This window comes from Hipposideros armiger, unplaced genomic scaffold (genome assembly GCF_001890085.2).
Source record: "Hipposideros armiger isolate ML-2016 unplaced genomic scaffold, ASM189008v1 scaffold_426, whole genome shotgun sequence".
In the NCBI taxonomy this organism is placed as follows: domain Eukaryota; kingdom Metazoa; phylum Chordata; class Mammalia; order Chiroptera; family Hipposideridae; genus Hipposideros; species Hipposideros armiger.
The window spans coordinates 1,577,590-1,596,270 of NW_017731776.1; the positions used below are offsets into that span (position 1 = coordinate 1,577,590).

An 18,681-nucleotide genomic window follows, 5' to 3' on the forward strand; every position below is an offset into this window, starting at 1 on the left:
CCTTGTTAATCTGTTCTGTTAACCCAATCTTTCCTATGTCTGGATGAAATCTCAGGCATATCTCATAGCTTTTTCAGTCACCCTATTTTTTAGCTATTAAAACAGTCTGGTCTAAAAGCGAAGCTTTAAGCTTTATTCAAAGCTGCTCCTTTCCCCCAGCTCACGTCTTCCTTAAACTCAAAGACCTGTATAGCGAGGAAGGAGGCATGGTGGGCTTCTCCTCTAAGACCCACTTGGTCTGTTCTCCCTCTGCCCCCTCCTCCATTAGGTGTCTCTGTTTTCTCCAGGGTTGGAGTTTGGGGCAGGGAGGAGAGAGGTGGCGAGGTAAGTCTGACTTGGCTGGGTCAGGTGTTCCCAGGAAAGCCATGATCTCAGGTAGGTCAGGTGCCAGAAAAGTGACTCTTTTTCATTAGGGGTACTTTTATGGGTTCTTCAGAGACCCCCTCCCTCATCACTAGGGATCTCCCACCTGCAGTTCCTACCTGGGAAAAATGTCCCCTGGCTGGTTGGTGCCTAAAACCCCCCTTCAGCACCTGTCTTTGGGGGTCCACCCAACACAGGTTCTTCTAATAGGATCATGTGTCCCTTTCCTGCTTCGCTCCACCCCCAAACCTCTTGGGGCAGGATCCTAACTCAAAATGACATCAGGCCAGCTACATTCTGCAAGGTTTCTGCGGGGGACCCAGGAAACACGCCTGCATCCCAGCCCCCCAGTGCTCGGAGTACAGGTTCTTCCCAAAGCTGCTCCGTCCCTGCCTCCTGGAAACAGGGACTCTAGGCAGCCTCTCGCCTTGGTCCCTAGTCACCTCAGCTCCCAAGTGCCAGCGGACACATGCCGTGTTCTCAGGTTCTCCGAAGTGCCCTCACTTGGCTTGAGTTGGGGAGCAACGCCAACTGTTTCTAAAGAGAGCTCCCTCTCTTGTCTCCCACCTCCCACCTCCCACCTCCCACCTGGCTTCTTGGCCACAAGCCTTGGAGGGCTGAGGGACCAGGAGCAGTTTGGGCCCAGCGCCTAGCAGGTCTAGACTTTGTAACAGCGGTACTCGGTGTCCATGGTCCTCAGCTTTGGGGGTCTGGACTGAAGTGGGCAGCAGGGCTGAGGAGGAAGGGAGGGATGGATCTAAGTGGCATTTCCACTCAGGGCTCAGTTAGTCACCGATGCTGGTCATAAAGGGATGAGTCAGGGACAAGGTCAGGGTTCCAGCCCCATCAGGGGAAGGTGGTGAGTCAGGCAGCCTGTGAGGGGTGCCAATTTGCAGATGGAGATTGGTTTTAAACATGGAGTTTGAGGGTGTCCCATGTAGGTGAAACAGAGTGGTTGAAAGCATGGACTTTGCAGTTGGGGCATTTGGATTTCAGTTCCCGCTCCACAGCATACCAACAAGTCACTGCGGCAAGTGACTCAACCGCTCTCTCCAGTTTCCTTGGCTGCACCATGGGAAGGTTAATGCCAGAGTAAATCTCGCGTGTGTAGCTCAGAGCCTGGCTCATCCATGGACACTCAGCAGAGCAATCCCATGAAGCGAGTATTCCTCTCATCTCCCATTATATAGATGGGGAAACTGAGACACAGCAAAGCTAAGCGATATGCTCAGGTGGGCAGTCCAGCTCCAGTGATGGTGCCCTCACCCACCATGCTCTCTGCAGGGAGGATGTTGGCATGGGGGTGAGTATGACTTAAGGGTTAAAATTTCACCTCTACCATGGAGGAATTTTTGAGCAAGTGACTTCACCTTTCTGGACCTCATCCCCCTCATCGACACATTGTGGGGACTGCACTCTCTGGGTTGCAAGGATTTAATGAGTTAATCCTTGTGAAGTCCACTCTGTACGTGTTAGTTATCCTTCTGAGCGTAATTCTGAGTTGGAAAAAATAAAGAGGAAACCCTCTCTTCCATTTTAGAGAAGCGGATACAGGGGCCCAGAGAGGGTGATTGCCTGGCCTGAGGTCACACAGCTGGCAGAGCTTGGACTCCTGCACTGTTTTTCTACTATCCTCGAACTGTGTCATGGGAGGAAGGCACCAAGAATTGGGGAACAGACAGCTGGAACACCCAGACTGGAAGTCAGAGGAGTGGTCAGGTCTGGATACATAGATCTGGAAGAGATCTCTTCTTACCCACACGATGCTGGAACAAAACCCTTTCACACCCATTACCTTCAGTCCTCCCAAATAACCCTGCCTAGTAGGGGGTGCTGGCCTCCTTTACTGCCGAGGAGCACCGAGGCCTGGAGAGGGTAAGTGACAGAGCAGCCTCAAATCCGGCCACCTGAACCTGGACAAGTGTCTCTTTTCGGTGTGTGAGTTGTGACTGGCAGGCAGGTGGATGAGTGCTGGGAAGAGGGTCAGGGATGATGCGGGCAGCAAGCCTCCACGAGGCCGCTACCGCGTGGTAAATGAGCCCTAAATCCCCGCAGGGCTTGCCAAAAGAGTTGTGAGATGATGATCACTTTAATGAGTCCCCACGGGGGACAGCGTCCACATTTGCCTTTTCCAAAGTGTGTCCTGTTTCCTTGCTCACAGATGGGAGTATCAAGCCTTAACAGAACCCCTAGGGAACTCCAAATCCACCCTGAAAAGAGCGTGTTGCTCGTGCTGGGCTTTCAGACCATGAGGCAAGGTAGGCAGGGGGCTTGCTTGTCTTACGTCACAGAGCTGAGAACCCCTGCCATCTGGCTTTGTCCCGTTTCCATCAGCCCACCGTGGCTCTGCTCAGATGTCTGCCAGACCCTCTGGCTCATAAAGGCTGATTGCTGGCGGCTGTCATTTAAATGGAGGCGCATGTCTTTGTCACACTCTGGGCTTGTCCTTTGGAAAAGACAGAAAAGACTTTGGTTTTTTGCTCTAATGAAGGTCACATCCCATGTAGAGGGACCAGAGGGGGTTCTGTTCCCATCCAGCTTCAACCCCAGTTGGCTGTGTTCCTCATGTGTCTGCCGTCTGTTAACATTTTCACATCCATCCTCGAGTCTCATTGTTCCAGAGATTTCAGAAGGTTGGGGAGGGAGCAAGATGAAAAGGAAAGAGAGACCTGCGTTACTGTCCAAAAAGGTGAGGCTTTGGTTTTTAGTTATCTTTTTGTTTTTCATTTTTAACTTTATACATAACCTGGACGTCAATTTTTTGAAATATATTGGGACTTGCATTATGTCCTACTACAGGATGTATATGATAATTTTTGGAAATTATCAGTGTGTGCTTGAAACGAATATGTCAGGTGCAGGATTCTGTATATACTGTTTGTCTGTCGTTCTGCTGTTTGTCTTTGTGGCTTGCGTCTTTGTATGTTTTGCAATTTTGGATTGTGAGCTCATGTTTACAAGGGTTTTATCTGTGAGAATCCTGTGTGGCCTTTACTGTGGGGACTGTCCCTCCAGAGAGGCTTGCATTTGCGACTTCCACATGCTCCGATCCCATGTTTGCATTTTGTATTAATTTCCAGACTTGGGAGTTCTGAGACCGTGTGGGTAGTACAACCTCAAACCTCAAATTTGTGTAAGGCAAGGTCTAGAGTTATAATTTCTCAAGACAGGCTTCATTTTAATTTATCCAACAGAGCCAAAAAATGAGACACACTTCTTTGACAACTTGTTTTTGCAAAAGGGTGATATTTCTCTCCTTTGCTCTTTCATTGAGGATATGGGTTCAGCTTTATTCAGGTGTCTTGGTTCCAAATCGCCTTTGGCAAGGGCCCAAAGCCTGTCTCCCATCTCTATATACACATAAAATCTAAGCTCCTTGGTTCTCAAGATCAGCGAAGGCCAACACTTCCCTACCTCTGTCCCCCGGCCACCCACAGAGCCACCCAGCCAAAAGGTCAGCAACTGCTTTCACTCCCATGTTGGCTTCTTTGTTAGTGGCCTCTGGGGCTTTCTTTACTATCTTGGAAGCTCAGCCGGGTATTTAAAAGAATGTCTGTTATATTTTATCTAGTGTCTCTAAGTATTGTGTGGCAACAGGCTCTTCAGAAAGTTCCATCCACCATGCTTGAAATTTGGGTTCCACTCCTTCTGCCTCTGAGTGACCCTGGGAAGCCCCCTGCTTCCACCCTGCCCTGCCTCCTCATCTGTCTGATGGGGTACATTGTTCCCCAGACACCTGTGTCACAACCTCATCCAGAAAGTGATGTGAGATTGGAAAGGTGGGGGTGGCGGGCAGGGGCTGGATATCCCAGTGGCCTCTGGAGCTAAGCACCTAAGTCCCTAGTGGTCCTTCCAGGATGTCTGATGACCAGTCATCTCAAAGCTGAGGTACATCTGGGGACAAAGACCCTTCAACAAAGGGACAGATTTCTCCAGCAGTGCCTGGGTGGGCAGGAACTCGCTCCGAGCCTCAAATCTATGGGTGAAAATCCCTCCTGGACTCTCTGCCCAATTCACACCCAAGGTGTCCTAAACTGAACTCATCTTCCTCCCAAGCTGACTCCTCTGCCAGATGCCCCAGCCCATGATGTTGCCAACACCTACTCCTTTGCCTACACCAGACCCCCAGGAGGTTTTTAGAGGGTCCCTCTTACAAGCACTCAAAGCCAACCACCAAATCCTCAATATTCTAAATACCTCTTGGCTCTGGACACTTGCTGCCATCTCATTGCCTCAGCCCAGGCCTCATTAGTGCTCACCAGGGTTACTTCAAGTCAGTGCCCTTTGTACCGCCTCTGACTCTCAGATGCTCAGAAAGTGTGGACACCTGGAGGCCAGGGTGGGTCGCCTGTCACTTCCTTTCAATCCCCACTGCTGTGATCAGGCGCCCGTTCCAGGCCAGACACCTTTGGAAAGTGTGAGCTCAGAAGCCAGCAGCCTGAACAAAGTGGGTACGGAATGGGCTCGTCAGCTTGTGATGTGGCTTGAGGGGGGCTCCGCATTTGGATGCAACCACTCTGCCCCCACTCCTCGCCCTTCACTTCAGGCACAGCTTGACAAGGACAGAATTTTCAGCTTCTAGAAAGTGACTGAGTAGTTTTGCAAAATTGTCATTCTCATCTCATCCCAACCCCCATTCCTTTTTTTTTTTTTTTTTTTTTTTTTAGCTGAGCCATCCTGCTACCTATTGGCAGCTCAGCGGCTGCTCAGGTCAGGCTGGACTTGAACCACTGTTGCTCAGAGCTCAAACTCTTGAGCGAGCTCTTAACCAACTGAGCCACTCAGCCAGCCCCCAACCCCCATTCCTTATCTGCCCCAATTTTGAGCTTCACCCCATAGCTGACATGTGGGGTGTCACCCTGGTGAGGCCCAGGAATAGGGTGAGGTAAGGGGTGAGGACCATGTTAGGCACTGCCTGGCAGATGACCCCAAGACAACAGCTGCACTGCGGGTACCCCGCCCAGACGGGTGTTGGGCTCTCTGAGCCCAGTTGTGTGATCTTGCCTGGCTCTCATCACAAACCCTTCGATCCTCCTTAAGAAGCTGCCATGGTCACACTCATTCACCCGCAACTAATAAACAGATGTAGCTGCTTAGTAATGGCCTGACTTGTGGTAAGGTAGTGACCCTAATCTCACAACACACTCGCCTAATAAGAGCAGTCTCTGTGTTCTCAATCCCAGAGGGCATGGGGTTGGGGGGGAGGGGTGCAGAGAGGGCAGAGATGTGCCTGGAGGGAAGCCCCACCCTACTGCCAGAGCTGTGCCACCTCGGGCAGATGAACTGCCTGCTTCAACTCTCTGACTCTCCCCCCGTGACACCGGCTCCTTACTCCAGGCCTCACTGGGCACTGGTGGTGGGATGAGCGGGGCGGGGGGTTGAGGGGCTGTGGGGAGACAACTGAAGTGCTCCCCAGTGCTTGGCATGTAGCAGGTGCGCTCACAACTCATGTTTTTTTCTTGTTTTTGTTTTTAATAAGTACTAAACGAGAATTTGTGGAGAACAGAGCAGAGCCAGGCGAGGTGACAAGGTGGAGGCAAGTAGGGGTGATGAGGAGCAAGCGTCAGAAGAGGGCCGGCCCTGACTTCATGCTGCTCGCCACCCCCCTTGCCCACCTGCCCACCTACATGCCCAGCTTCTGCGGCCTCTGTGTCTAGGACCAGTCTCAGACAGGGAGATGCTTCCATTTGTCCTGCTGGCGACTCAGGGATGGGGAGGGACCAAACCACAGGTCAGTGCCACCTGCAGGGAGGGCACTGCAGGCAGTGGGAGAGCACCTGGAGAGAATGTGTGTGTGTGTGTGGGGGGGGGCGGGGAGGTGGAGCGCCCCGGGCAGGCTGCCAGGCTGAGGACTTGGCACGTGATCCTGAGGGCAGTGGGCTCTCAGGCTTAAGGCAAGGCTGCCAGACCCCTGTGGCACTGGTGTGGATGAGGCAGGAAGTGGTGCAGGCAAGATGGATGCTGGCAGACCAGGAAAGCTTTGCCAAAGAATGGGTCAGATTGGCAGGGGTGGGGGTGGGGGAGACATTTGAGAGGTGCGACATGAGGGATGTCAGGATACCTGGGTGGGTGAGAATTGGAGGGCAATACCCAGTGGAGACCTGGCAGATGGGTAGCCCTGGATACACGGAGGTGCAGCTGTTGGATGGGAGTGCAAGTCCTTGGGGAAGGAAATGGGCTTGCCAGGAAGCCCCGTGAGCATCTTGTCAGGGAGAGGGCTCCTCAAGGCTGTGTGTTTAACTAGAAAAGATGCACAAGCATCCAGGAAACATTTTGCCAAACCTGAAGCAGCTCTGTTACCAAAGCACTGTGCCAAATTGTGGGAACCCTGGCAAGGGCAGCCCACGTGTCCCCCACTCCCTCCCCGGGCTGCTCTCTCCCAGGCTCTGGGGCGACAGGCTTGTTGGGATCCAGCCCCACAGGCCCTCCCTTTCTGTGGGTGCTGATTCCAACTGGGGAACAGGCAGTGGTGGGACTCTTCCCTCCCAGGTGCCCGGCCTCGTAGGCATTCTCCAGGTTCCAGGAAGCGGCAGGCACCTGTTTCACCTGTGCTGGGCCACCAGCTCAGCTCACTTCTAGGTTGTGAGGTGGGGAGCTTGGGGCCACAGTTAAGGGGCAGGGGCCCTCTCCTCACCTGCTTTCTACAGACAACCACAGCCAGAAGAAATGAGACAGACACACCCCCACCACAGGGGCTAGAGCTGAGCTTCGGAATGTGACAATTTATTTGGGGGGGCAAAAGCTTTTCACTCCCCCTTCCTGGCATTGATACAATATTGAAGAGCAGCAGAACAAAACGTACAAGACGAGTAATCGGCACAAAACCCCCTTCCCCGGACCAGAAACCGAATCCAGAACAGAACCAAAACCCACACCTAAAAACAAGCCGTCTTCTCTACCTGCAGCCTCTGGGACAGGGGCAGGCGGACGGGTCCCCCTCACACTGGGGCAACATGTCCACCTCTGGTCTCCTGCCCATCCCACGAGTTTCCTACCTTTAACCACTGGAGGCAAAGTTTAGCCAGCTGGGAGCTGGATGGTTGAACCACAGACAAAGGCAACAACACTTCATTTTTAAAATGAGAGAGAAAAAAGAGACAGTGCCCTCCCCAAATATAGAGCTATATATGTATATTTTATATATATAGAATTCATTCGTGCACAATTCATTAAATGAGCTTTTCAAAAATTAAAAAAATTATAAGATACATTTCTTTAGGCCTTTGTGTTTTTAAATTAAAACCAACAAAAAGAAGTCTCAATCTCCAATCCCGCCAAGAGCAGGGGCGGGTCCCAGAACTTGCTCCTTCCACCGTGGCCTCTAACGAAGGGTCCCCAGTTAGACCATCAGCCCCCTTTGCTTAGTGGAAGCGCTGCACACAGTAGGCACTCAGTCACTGTTGGAGTGGGGTGCTGACTCCTTCAAGGTGGGGTGGGGTGGGGGGAACCTGCAGGCCTGGGAGGTGGAATTCTCAGTCCCCACCTGGCATCTTGGTGACTGTCAGTAAGATGGGGTCAGGCTGGGGAGACACTCTCCTGGAATTTTAGCCCCTAATTCTGGGCTTTCTGAATCTGAGAGGAGATGTAGAGAAAAAAACAAAATCCTTTAAACACTTTCCTTTTTAAAAGTGATTCCTTAAACCATACAAGCCCCCAAGAGGCTGCCTTGGGCTAGTGCATGGGAGCCCGAAAGTGGAACCACTGAGGCAGGGCTCCACTGTCCGGCGTGGGCCAAGTGCAAAAAAAAAAAAAAACCCAACCAAAAGAACAACAAAATAAACCCACAAGCCCCCTCAAAACTCCAAAAGGTGGGAAAGGCAGTGCGTCCACTTGGGTCCCCACAGAGGCTAGAAAGGCTGGCAGTGCCCCCCCTCACCTCCCCCACCCAGCTGTTTCCTACTCTGGTTGACCCCTCACCTAGGACCGCCTGGCTCAGGGGTAGTCTGCCAGCTTTGTGGTGGCCCCAGGGCCCAGGCCCCACCTTTGAAAGGGGCTTTAGAAAGGCCAAAGGCCAGAGCAGCTGGGCTCTTCACCCCAGGGAAACAGCTCTGCTTCTTGGGGCCCGTACCCTTGTCTTTTAAATGGGTTGATCCCTCCCACTCTGCCCACTTCACACTGAGGCTGGGGGCTTGGTCATCACCTCTTTCCAGAGCAGCGAAGATGGAGCTTGTTTGACCTTTTTCGGGGTGAAAACAAAAGGGGCCTGTGGGAGGCTGGGCATCCAGTGCCAGCCTCGACCACCACCTACCTAATCCTTGGCAGCTGCCTGGACACCAGCAGTGCTTTACAAAGAGGACTCGCTGCCCAATACGCCCATTTCAGAGGGCAAACTGAGGGTCAGAGAGGGGAACAAGACAGGGACGGGTCCCAACTTCCCATCTCAAACCAGAGACACCAGACCTCACCTGTTTCCTATGCCATGCGGGGGGAGGTGGGGCACTGGTGGGGAATGAACGATGCCCCAACCAATAGTGAACATGGGAGATTGGGCTGTGGGGGGTATTTCACATATAAAAATAAAGCAAACCAGACTGCAACTTCTGCTTGGTAATTAGGCAAACGGAAAAGCAGCAAGGGAAGGGCCCACGGGAGGCTGATCCGTGCAAGAGTGTGTGTGGGGGCTCCTGAGCCCCCACTCCAAGCCACTCTGGGAGAGAGGTAAGGAGGGCTCTGCTTGCTCTTGACCCTGTGCCCACTCAGGCCCCCAGGGGAGATGCCTGACTCGAAGCACTGCGCATGCGTGCCTCTGCATGCGCCGAGGCAGGGTGGGGTTGCGTGTCTGGGGGTCAGGGGCAGGAACCTGCCCGCCGGTGGAAAGAAAGGGGGCAGGCATCCCCTTCTCCCCACGGTTACCCCCAATCCCTTAGGGTCACCACCTAAGATTCTCCCAGAGTCCACAACTCCTGTCTTCCTGATGCCTGCATCCCCTATCTGGCCAGGGAAGCTCAGGGGTGACATGGTCTTTGGGGTGGTGGGGAGGCAGAAGGCCCCATCCCACCCTCAATGGGGTGGCGGTGGTAGGGACCAGGTGGCCCAAAAAGCTGGCAAAGGAACGGAGGAGAGCAAGAAACCCAACTGCACTTACCAGCTTTCCTGGAGTCACCAACAATGGGTCCCAGTGATGGTGGGACCCCCGCTGACCACCGCCTCCCCAAATCTCAGCTCCATTTGCTTGGCCCCTGCAGCTTCTGGCTAGTTCCCTGTGGACCAGCTGTCATCCTTTCCTTTGAGTGAGGATAGGTGTGGAGGGTGGGCCCCGGACAGGAGGGAGGGGCTCACTGCCCCACACCAAGACAGGCAGGCAGTTGGCCACAACCCCGGGGACCCGCCAGCCCTGCCTGTGCCTCCATCCCTGTTCCTAACATTGCCACCTCACCTGTGCAATCACTGCGTTACTAGTTTTTCTTTAAATATCTCTTTCTCCCCGCCCCCCCAACCCTATAGGAATCCCACAATATTTTTTTCTATTTCTTTTTTTTCCTCTTTTTTTGTTTTTTGTTTTTTGCAAAACTAATTCTTTCACTTTCCTGTCATAAAATCACCTCTGAAAACACAACTTCTTTACAAAAAAAGTCACGAATGACACGGACTCTCAGGAAAACACATTTCTATGGTCTCTGGAAACACCTGTAACTGGAACCCAGGTGGTCGTTCACCTTGGGTAAGGGGAGTCAGGGGGGAAATCACCTCTAAGGACAGAGGAGAAGTACCAGCCCTTATTTGGGGGGGAAGCCAATTGGCACTTGGATGGCCAGAGCCAACACAAAGGGAAGGCGGGGAGGGGTCCAGGAGTGCCAGCCCCCCAAACCCTGTGAGGGCCCTTGTTCTACATCCTGGGGTGCGGAGGGCCAGGGGCCAGGCTGCAGCCCATGGTGGGGAGGTTTGGAAGAAAGAGTCCTCCCACACTTAGGACAAAGGCGTTTTTCCCCTAGTTGGATCCCTTTCTGCCTCCTCTCACCTTCTGCCATCACGCGTGAGCTTAGACACCTGTTGCTGCATATACCAGGGGGCTACGCTGAGCCTTGCACAGGGACACGCCACTCATGCCAAACCGAGCCGGACAGTGGCCTAGGACTGCCTCCGAAGGCTGCCTCCCACAGTGCACCAGGCCCCGGGCCCTGCTGGTCCTCACTCCTCCTCTCCGTCCCCTCCACTTGGGCCTGCCTACGCTCCCAGTGCCCGGCCTAAAATTGGGGCTTTGGTCTCTGCCACTGGCATGGAGGCCTCAGCTCCGTGGCAGCATAGGGAAAGAGAAGCTGCCCAGGGCACCTGAGGCCTCCCACGGCTTCGAGCAGGCTGGGCTGTGAGAAAACCTCAGCGGTCAGAAGCAAAAGAGAGGGGACGAGAGAAGCCGGAGACCCTTGGGAATAGTTTCCAGCCGTCCTCCTTCCCACAAAACACCCAGGAGGAAGGGGAAGCTTGGGGTGGGGGTCTCCCTTCCCTACCTCAGTCTCTACCATACCACGTGTGCAACTACTGAGGCCCAGCTGGTTGGGCTGACCACCCTAAAGGAGAAGGGTGTGGGGGTGCATGCCCCCAGCATACCTGGGCTGGGAGCATAGGCCTGGCAGTCTGCACAGTGAAACCCTCAGACCCACCCAGGTCAGGGATCGGCCTGGTGTCCTCCACAGGCCCAGCTGACCACAAGGGGAGGTCCAGGCCTCTGACAACCCTATTCTGAGGAACCCTAAATGGTGTCGCCTGGACCCAGTGCCCAATGCACATATGGATTCACATACAAACACACCAAGGGGCTGCAGACGCACACGCACAGCTGGAAGTTTTCACAGCAGATTCTTCTAGCACCTTTGGTCGAGAACTGAAGGGGCCTTTAGATGCTGGGAGGCTGTGGCAGGTTGAGGTCCCTGCCAGTTCCCTCTACCTTCCAGACAGGGATTAATAAAGAGATGGGATAGGGTAGAGTCTAAGGGGGCCTGCTTGGGTCTCTCCCAAAAGTGGGTGGTGAGACCCATGCCTCTGGGCTCTGCCATCCCTGCCCCTCCTGCTCAGGCAACTGGAAGAAGGAAAGACACGGTGCCCACACTGGGAGGGCTCTCCTAAGGGGCCCTGCAGCTGCCGGGTTAGCACCGAGAAATCAGATGCTGTGCATGAGAGCTGGAAGCAAGCTGGGGACAGGGTGGGATGTGGAGGGGGCAGCTGAACCCCAGGTTCTGGGGCTCCCCAGGAGTCACCCAGTGGGCCCCACTATGCATGGGCAGGGAGGGTGCCAAGAGACAAGAGGGAGGACTTCCCAGTGCCCTTGCCCCACCTCAGCCCTAAACTGGTCCAGGACTGACCCCCACTGGGCTTCAGGGGACTCCAACTGCCCAACCCCATCCCAGGGTCAACACTGAGCCATTTGAAACAAGCAAAGCACAGGCAGAAGTGTCGCAGGGAGGGGGAGGGAACAAGAGTATGACTTTGGGCAGGAGGGCTCCCCCCAAAGTCCTCTCCTTGGTGGAGCCCCCTCACTTGCTCACCCCACAGCTGCCACCGCCCCCTGCGGCACCTGCTACCCCAGCAGCCACCTTCTCGAAATCTTCAGGGTTGCAGAATTCCTTGATAGTGACCGTCAGGAGGTTGCTGGTGACATCTGTGACAACCACATTGGAGCAGGGTGACATTTCGGGGCGCCAGTCCCCAGCCTCGGGCTCTGAGGAGGTGCTAGCAGGCTCAGGGGCTGTGAGAAGTGCCTGGCTGGCAGCAGCAGTGACGTCGGTGGGTGCCCGCTTGCTGGTGGCTGCCGACTCGGGAGAAATGGATAGGTCAAGCACCTCGGGCTCCCGCCAGTTGGGGGCAGATGGGCTCATGGTCTCCGGGAGCAGCTTGGGGGGCGCATCGTCCGGGTCGGAGGAGGACTGCGGCGCTGGTGAAGGGCAGCCGGAGGAACTGGAGCTTTGGGCATCGTAGGGGGCCGTGGGGGCCGCCAGGAGCAGACCCGGGGCTGTGGAGGCAGCAATGTCGGCCTTGCCGGCGGGTGGAGGCGACACAGGGCCCGGCGGAGGCTTATTGTACAGCGCGAACGCGCCGAACTTCATGTGGCGGATCTGCGTACGCAGGACGCTGTCGCTGAACTTCTTGCTCTTGCCGATGACGCGGTTCCTCGAGGGCACTTTGGGGCGGGCGAGGCTCCCAGTCCCCTGCCCAGTGCCACCTCCACCCGTGCCCTTATCAATGACTTTCAGGTTCAGGATAATGCGGTTCCGCTTAGGCTCCCGAGGCTTTGCCTTGCGGTTGATAATGCGCACGGTCTCAGAGAAAGGCGAGATGGGTGGGCGCAGGCCAGGGCTGCCCCCCTGGGGGTCTGGCCGGGGCAGCGGGCGGCGGGACATGCGGTGGCAGCGGCGGATGTCCTTCTTGAGACGGTGCACGGCTGCGCTGGAGTGCAGCTTGGGTGAGGAGGCGCTGGCGCTCGGCTTGACTGAGAAATGAACATCGCTGATGCGGAGGGCCTCGGCCTGGGCCCGCGCCTGTGGGGCAGAAGGAGGGGGTGGGTGGGGGCTGGGGTTCCTGCTGCCCTCCTCTGGATACCCCCGTGACAGCCATCCACACGTATGGTCTCATGAAACCATACTGAGAGCACTTAGGAGAATCAGTGCTGCTCGTGACCCATCTTAGAGATAAAAGGCAACAGGCTCAGAAGGGCAAAGCAAGTGCAAACGGTCAGAGGGCAAGTCAGCCCCTTCTCCAGGCCTGATTCCAAGACCCACACTACCTGTGCAAGGTTGGCGGTGGGCCCTCGGGACAGATGGGTTAGTGCCTGCCCTTGCTGACAGGCGTGCCAGCAGTTGGGACAATGCATGGAGAGAACAGCCCTTTGTTCAGAAGCCTCCGAGCAACCCTGCTCTGTGAAGGAGCCCAGCCCAGCCTGGCACGCCTCCAGACCAATTCTTGGGGACAGAAAGGAGAGGGAGGCCCCTCCCTGCTCCACCCTCCACCTACACCCCAGCCCGACCTACTTGCAGGGTCCCAAATTCCCTGGACTTTCTCTCTCTGCCTTTGACAGGCTGCACCTCCGGCTTGGACTTGCCTCCCAGCTGATCACTGCCTTTGGGGTAGGAAAGCCAAGCGGAGTGGACAGCCAGATACTGTCCCAGGCGCCTCTGCCCAGCTGCATCCCCATGTGTGCAATCTATAAAGCCTTAGGGCTCTGCAGCAGCTCACCTGCTACACTGTGCAACACTCTGGGTTTGGCAGGGCCTTCAGGGACCCCCAGGTTCAGGGCAAGGGATTCACCAAGGCCAGATCAGCTGTCCTCCATGGCCTATCTATCTTTCCTTCACTATGAAAGTACTAATGGGGATGTGCCAGCTGCCTGGGGCTACAACTATGATGCACAGCCTCTACAGGGAAGGGCGGGGGAGGGCTGTGGTCCTCGAGGAAGAAAAGCAACAGGCAGTTAGGATGCAGGGTGACTCCATGTAATCAAGTGCAGGGCCCAAAGGAGCAGATAGGGGCCCAGGCGCAGGGCCTGGAGGATGAAACCCGAGTAGGTGAGAGCCCTGGTCCTTCCTGAGCACGACCATGCCCCAGGCAGTCTGCTGAAGGGGCACTGCCAAGATAAATGGTAGAGGCAGAGAGAGACCGATGGTGAAAGGATGCAGAGTGGCCAAGGGACCAAAAGCAATGGCTGGACAGAGGGCAGAGGTAGATGATTGATCTGTGCTCTACAGACGCTCCGGCTCCTGGTGGGGCAGGGGGCTCATTAGGGGTGACTGCATCCATCCAGGTGGGAGGTGGTGGCCAAGAAAAAGACACATTCCCGAAGTCTGAGACTGGGATCTGTAGCTTACCTAGTACCTGGGAAGTAGCCTTTATGCCCCTCAGATGAGGCTAGATTATATCTGACCACAACCCCCAGAAGAGGTATTTGCTGACTTATTTGCTAAATAAGGACGTCTTTATTCAGAATGTGGGAGAAGCACGCTTTAGTGCCACATGGCCCTCCCACACACTTAGGGCCTCCAGGGGCTGCCTGGTCAACAACCTGGCACTAGGTGGCAGCATACAGTCAGCCCCCCCAACCCTCACCCCCCAGCGTGAGGGTTGGGGCTGCCAGCTCCTCCAGCTTCTAGCCAGCAGAGTCAGGGACTGGTTCCCTTATATCCCTTCCCAAAGGCAGGGAAAGCCACCAGCCTTTCCTTGGTATGGCAAGCAGGACCTTTTGCAGGTTCATCCCCCATGGGAGCTTAGGGGATCCCCACTCTTTCTGATCGCCCCTGGGGTTTAGCATCTGCTCCCTCTGTATATTGCATATATGGTTCTACCAGAGTTCAGTGGTGATGGACAGTCCTTGGAGAGTGGCTAAGAGTGTGGAAACATCAGATTCAGGATGAAACCCCAGCTCAGTGGGCCTCCTGTGTGTTTTCCCCTATCTGTGCAATCATAGCAGGACCTCCTATGACCATCTGTACATGTCACCTGCTTAGCATACCCTGCACGCAGCAAGTACTCAATAAACACTAGATTTATCCTTGAAGGGGGGTGGGGGGCTGGGTTTATGAGCAATAAGTTTTTTCTAGTGTATGGTTTCTAAGCTTTCTATGAGAAACATTTCTTACTTTATAATTTTTAAATAGAATTTTTAAAAAAGGGGACTGGTTTAATCTTCCTCCTCCTTTCCCTGCTCCAGATGGAGAATTTTCTGAAGGTGAGACCTAGGTCTGTCTGTGAATTACAAATGGTCAACCATAGCCAATGTGTCTGCTGCACTCTGACTGGGTGACAGGCATGCCTCTGAGGGGTTGGCATGTGTTACAGACAGCATAGAAGGTTAAACACCTGGACTCTGCCACTGACACTTTGTGACCATAGGCAAGTTATTTAATCAATCTGGCCTCAGTGTTCCTATGTGTAAAATGGGGATAATGCAACCTACCTTGTGGACTCCTGTTCCCTTAGACTTGTTCCTGGCAGAAAGTGCTATCTGAGTGTAATTGGTTTACTAAACACACTGCCTCTCAGTGACTCACAGAGCAATGGGTTCAGGCCACGCTGATCTCCATTACCCCTTGCAAAGATCCCTATCATTTTCGTGCTACCTGTTTTTAAGGTCCAGAGCAAGGTTCTTTCATCCTGCCTCTCCATCCCCTACCCCTTCATGGTTTCCTGTGTGTGTTTGTCCACCTTGCACCCTTAACTTGATGTGTACTCTCTGAGGGACACGGTGAAGAGACAGAATGAAGCCATGAAGTTGGGTGGTGGGACCTCAGGTAAGTCACTTCCCCTCTCTGGGCCTTGATTTTATCATATGCAAAATGGAGATAATACTCCCTACTTCATAGGGTTGTTGAAAGGATTAAAGGAGATAATCCATGTGAGGGCTCAGGACTCTGTTAGGTCTAGAGCCAGCTCAGGAACTAGAGCTATCAGAAAAATAAAAGAGGCATTTTGTGAATCAGTGCTCGTGGTCATTACTCGCTTCACCGCTAGAGGGTGCTACAGCGGCGCTGAGAGGCTGTCACAGCCCACAAGCCCTCCAGCTGCTCTACCCCCATCCCTCGTAAGAAGCATCAGGGTTTAGGCAGCTTCATGGAACCCCTAAGATGTGTGCAGGTCGGGCCAGGGGTCACAGAAATATGTAGCTCTGGAAACATTTCTTTCACTTCTGCTTTGAGTCCAAAGCAACCCTTACACATGCACAATCCTTTTGAGACGGGAGGCGGGGCTAGAGACGGCCACCCCACTCTCATTGGGCTTTGAGCCTTTTGGACGAATTGGTGGTGAATCTGAGCTTTAGCATTCTGCACAGTCTCTTCTCTGCAGAGTCCTCGCTGCCCTTCCTGTGCCACTTGCCACAAAGTCACAACTGTTGGGTGGGAAGGGGCCCTGAGACAATCTGAGCACTAACAGGGGGCCTGTGGTTGCCCAGGGAGGCCCGTCTGCCACCTCGAGTCATCTTGCCCTCCCTTTCCTACACTGTTCTTTCTCACTAAAAAAATAAAATAAACCCCCAAAACTCTAAAATGGCTTCCTCTGGAGCTAGGTCTCCCTCCCTTGCCAAGGCTAATGCTTTGCTTTCACTCTCCCACTCTCCATCCTCATTAGAACCTCCAGAAACAGCCAGGGGTGGAGGGAAACTGAGGCTCAGAGCCCTGAAGCCAGTGGCTCAGCCTGGATGATAAATTCATAGTGAAGTGATTTAAGGTCAAATTCAAGTTGGATCCCCCAGTGAGGAGGGGAAGCATGCAGAACAAATTTCTAAGAGAGAGAGGGAAGCCGGGGGCAGGGAGGCAAGTGGCCCCCAAATGCTTCTCCCTGTTCCCTGCCATGCGGGAGACCACATTTACTTTCCTGCTGGGTTCTAATTCCAGGCAGAGCCCAAGGAGAGATGGCTTAAGGCTGGGGGAGAAGAGGGCTCTCACGTGCAGAAGCGACCTCTCTGCCCCACTCAGGTGATCAGTCTCCACCTGCTTTATCCACCCCCTTTTTGGAGCCCTGCTGACCTCCGCAAATCCTGGTTTTGGCTAGCGAGGATTACCCCATCCTCACCCTCCACTCCCAGGACCCTCTTGCTGAAGCTGGAGCCGGGCGGGGCCTGCTGCCAGGGGCTTGTCGGGGGCTCATAACCACCCCCTGCCCAGCTGGGGCCCCTCTGCAAAGGCCCGCCCAAACGGGCGGCCGCCGATCTGTCCCTCCCTTGCAGGCCCCGTGCTGTGCTGGGGCTAGGGGCCCGAGAGGGGGCTGCTGGGGCTGGGCCAGATTACCTTTAGGAGGAAAGTTTTGGGTTTGGGTCCCCTCTTCTTGGGCCCATACAGCTCACGCTCCCTCTCCCTGCAGCCGAGAAACGCCAAAGGTTAAAAAGAGACCCTTCCCGGGCCCCACTCCGCGCTGCCCTCCCCTGCTCCCCCGTTTCCCAGCGAAGCGCCCCAGCCGAGCTTTGGCCCCGCCGCCCTGCCAGCTTCCGAAAACTCACTTTTGCTCGAAGGCTGCAATGAGCCGCGAGTCCAGGATGTTCTCCTCGGGCTCCCAAGTGCTGTACCTGGCGAGTTACACATGCACAAAATAACCAGAGAGACAGAGGCACATGCGAGGGCGCAAACGTGCGCACCCCTCAAGGCAAAAAAAGGCCCAGTGTCCGCTGCCTCCCCTCCCCCCTCGTCCCTGGACCCCACGACACTCACTTAATGGCCCACCCCTTCCATTTCACCAGGTACTCGATACGTCCCTGAAAAACAGAAAAAAAAGGGGGGAGGGGAAGTGGGGGTGGGGAGATGCAGGGACGCGAGGAGGCGGCGGCGCGGGGGTGGGCGAGAGAGCCCGGGTTAGCGGGACCGCTTCGCCCCGAAGGCCTGCGGACCCGACCACCGGCTGCGGGGCGAGGCGTCCAGCCCCGGGAGGCGGCTTACCTTTCGGATCCGCCGTTTGATGATGGATTCGGCCGCAAAGACCCGCTCGCCCACTGCAGACAGCTCCATCTTGCTCAGCGGCACCCACAGCCCATAATACTCCCTGCTCCCGCGGCCGGTGCTGCACCGCTCGCGCACGCGCCGCAGCGCACAGGGCCCGGCGGGCGGGCGCGCGGCGGGGCGCGCGCTCGCGCTCCAGCTGCGGGCCGTCACGTGACCTTTCGGGCCGGCACGCCGTTGCCAGGACCTCCCCCTCCCCCGGGGCCGTTGCTAGGGAAAGTGAGCGTACGCGGGGCGGGGGCGCGCGCTGGCTCTTAAAGCGGCCTCGCCTGGCGAAGAGAGCCGGGGCCTAGAGCGGGGTGGATGCTTGGCTTGTGCGAACCTGGTCCGGCTTAGCGCAGTCTTACATTTTCCACTCCTCTCTCCATTTTACCGGCCCTCAATAGCTGACAACTTTTAACCCCACCCCCCATGCAAATCTCGCCAGGCCCCAGGCGGGGAAGGGCGATGGAGTCTGCAGCCGCTGCGCATCCTCCCAGCAGAAGTTTGCAAACAGTTAAATATGATACAGCAGAAATGCATTTGCTGTTGCCTTGCCAGGCCCTGCGGGAATTTCTTTAAAACATTGCCGCACTCCCCCCACCCCCCAACCATCCATTATTTATGTATTCGTGGGAGTGTGGTTTTGTAACCAGTTCAGATGAATTAAAACAAAAACGCCACCGCAGGAAAGGATGCGGTGAATGGGGCCGAGGAAGGCCAGGGTGATCCTGTGCATGTGTTCTTCGGCCAAGGTCTTGGGCGGCACCTGCCTTCACCCAGGAGGCCCAGTGAAGACCGCAGAGAGGATTATGTGGAGATGGAAGCAGGGTGGGAACTGGGTCCCTGCACTCGCATTGGGCCGAAAGCAGACCATCCTTGAGTCGTTAGGCAGAAACCCCCCTCAGGGTCATGTCTGTAAGTTTTCTGA

At 55.2% G+C, this 18,681-nt stretch overlaps 1 protein-coding gene across 1 annotated transcript; it reads right to left on the reverse strand.

The window, feature by feature from the left end:
* Positions 1-7,065: 7,065 nt before the first annotated feature.
* CBX6 (chromobox 6) lies at positions 7,066-17,885 on the reverse strand. Its single transcript, XM_019664637.1, has 5 exons — positions 17,712-17,885; positions 17,487-17,530; positions 17,279-17,344; positions 17,070-17,136; positions 7,066-12,833 (listed from the first exon to the last, which is right to left on the reverse strand). The coding sequence occupies exons 1-5, from the start codon at positions 17,778-17,780 to the stop codon at positions 11,832-11,834; spliced, it is 1,248 nt and encodes a 415-aa protein (XP_019520182.1). The 5' UTR covers positions 17,781-17,885; the 3' UTR covers positions 7,066-11,831.
* Positions 17,886-18,681: the final 796 nt, after the last annotated feature.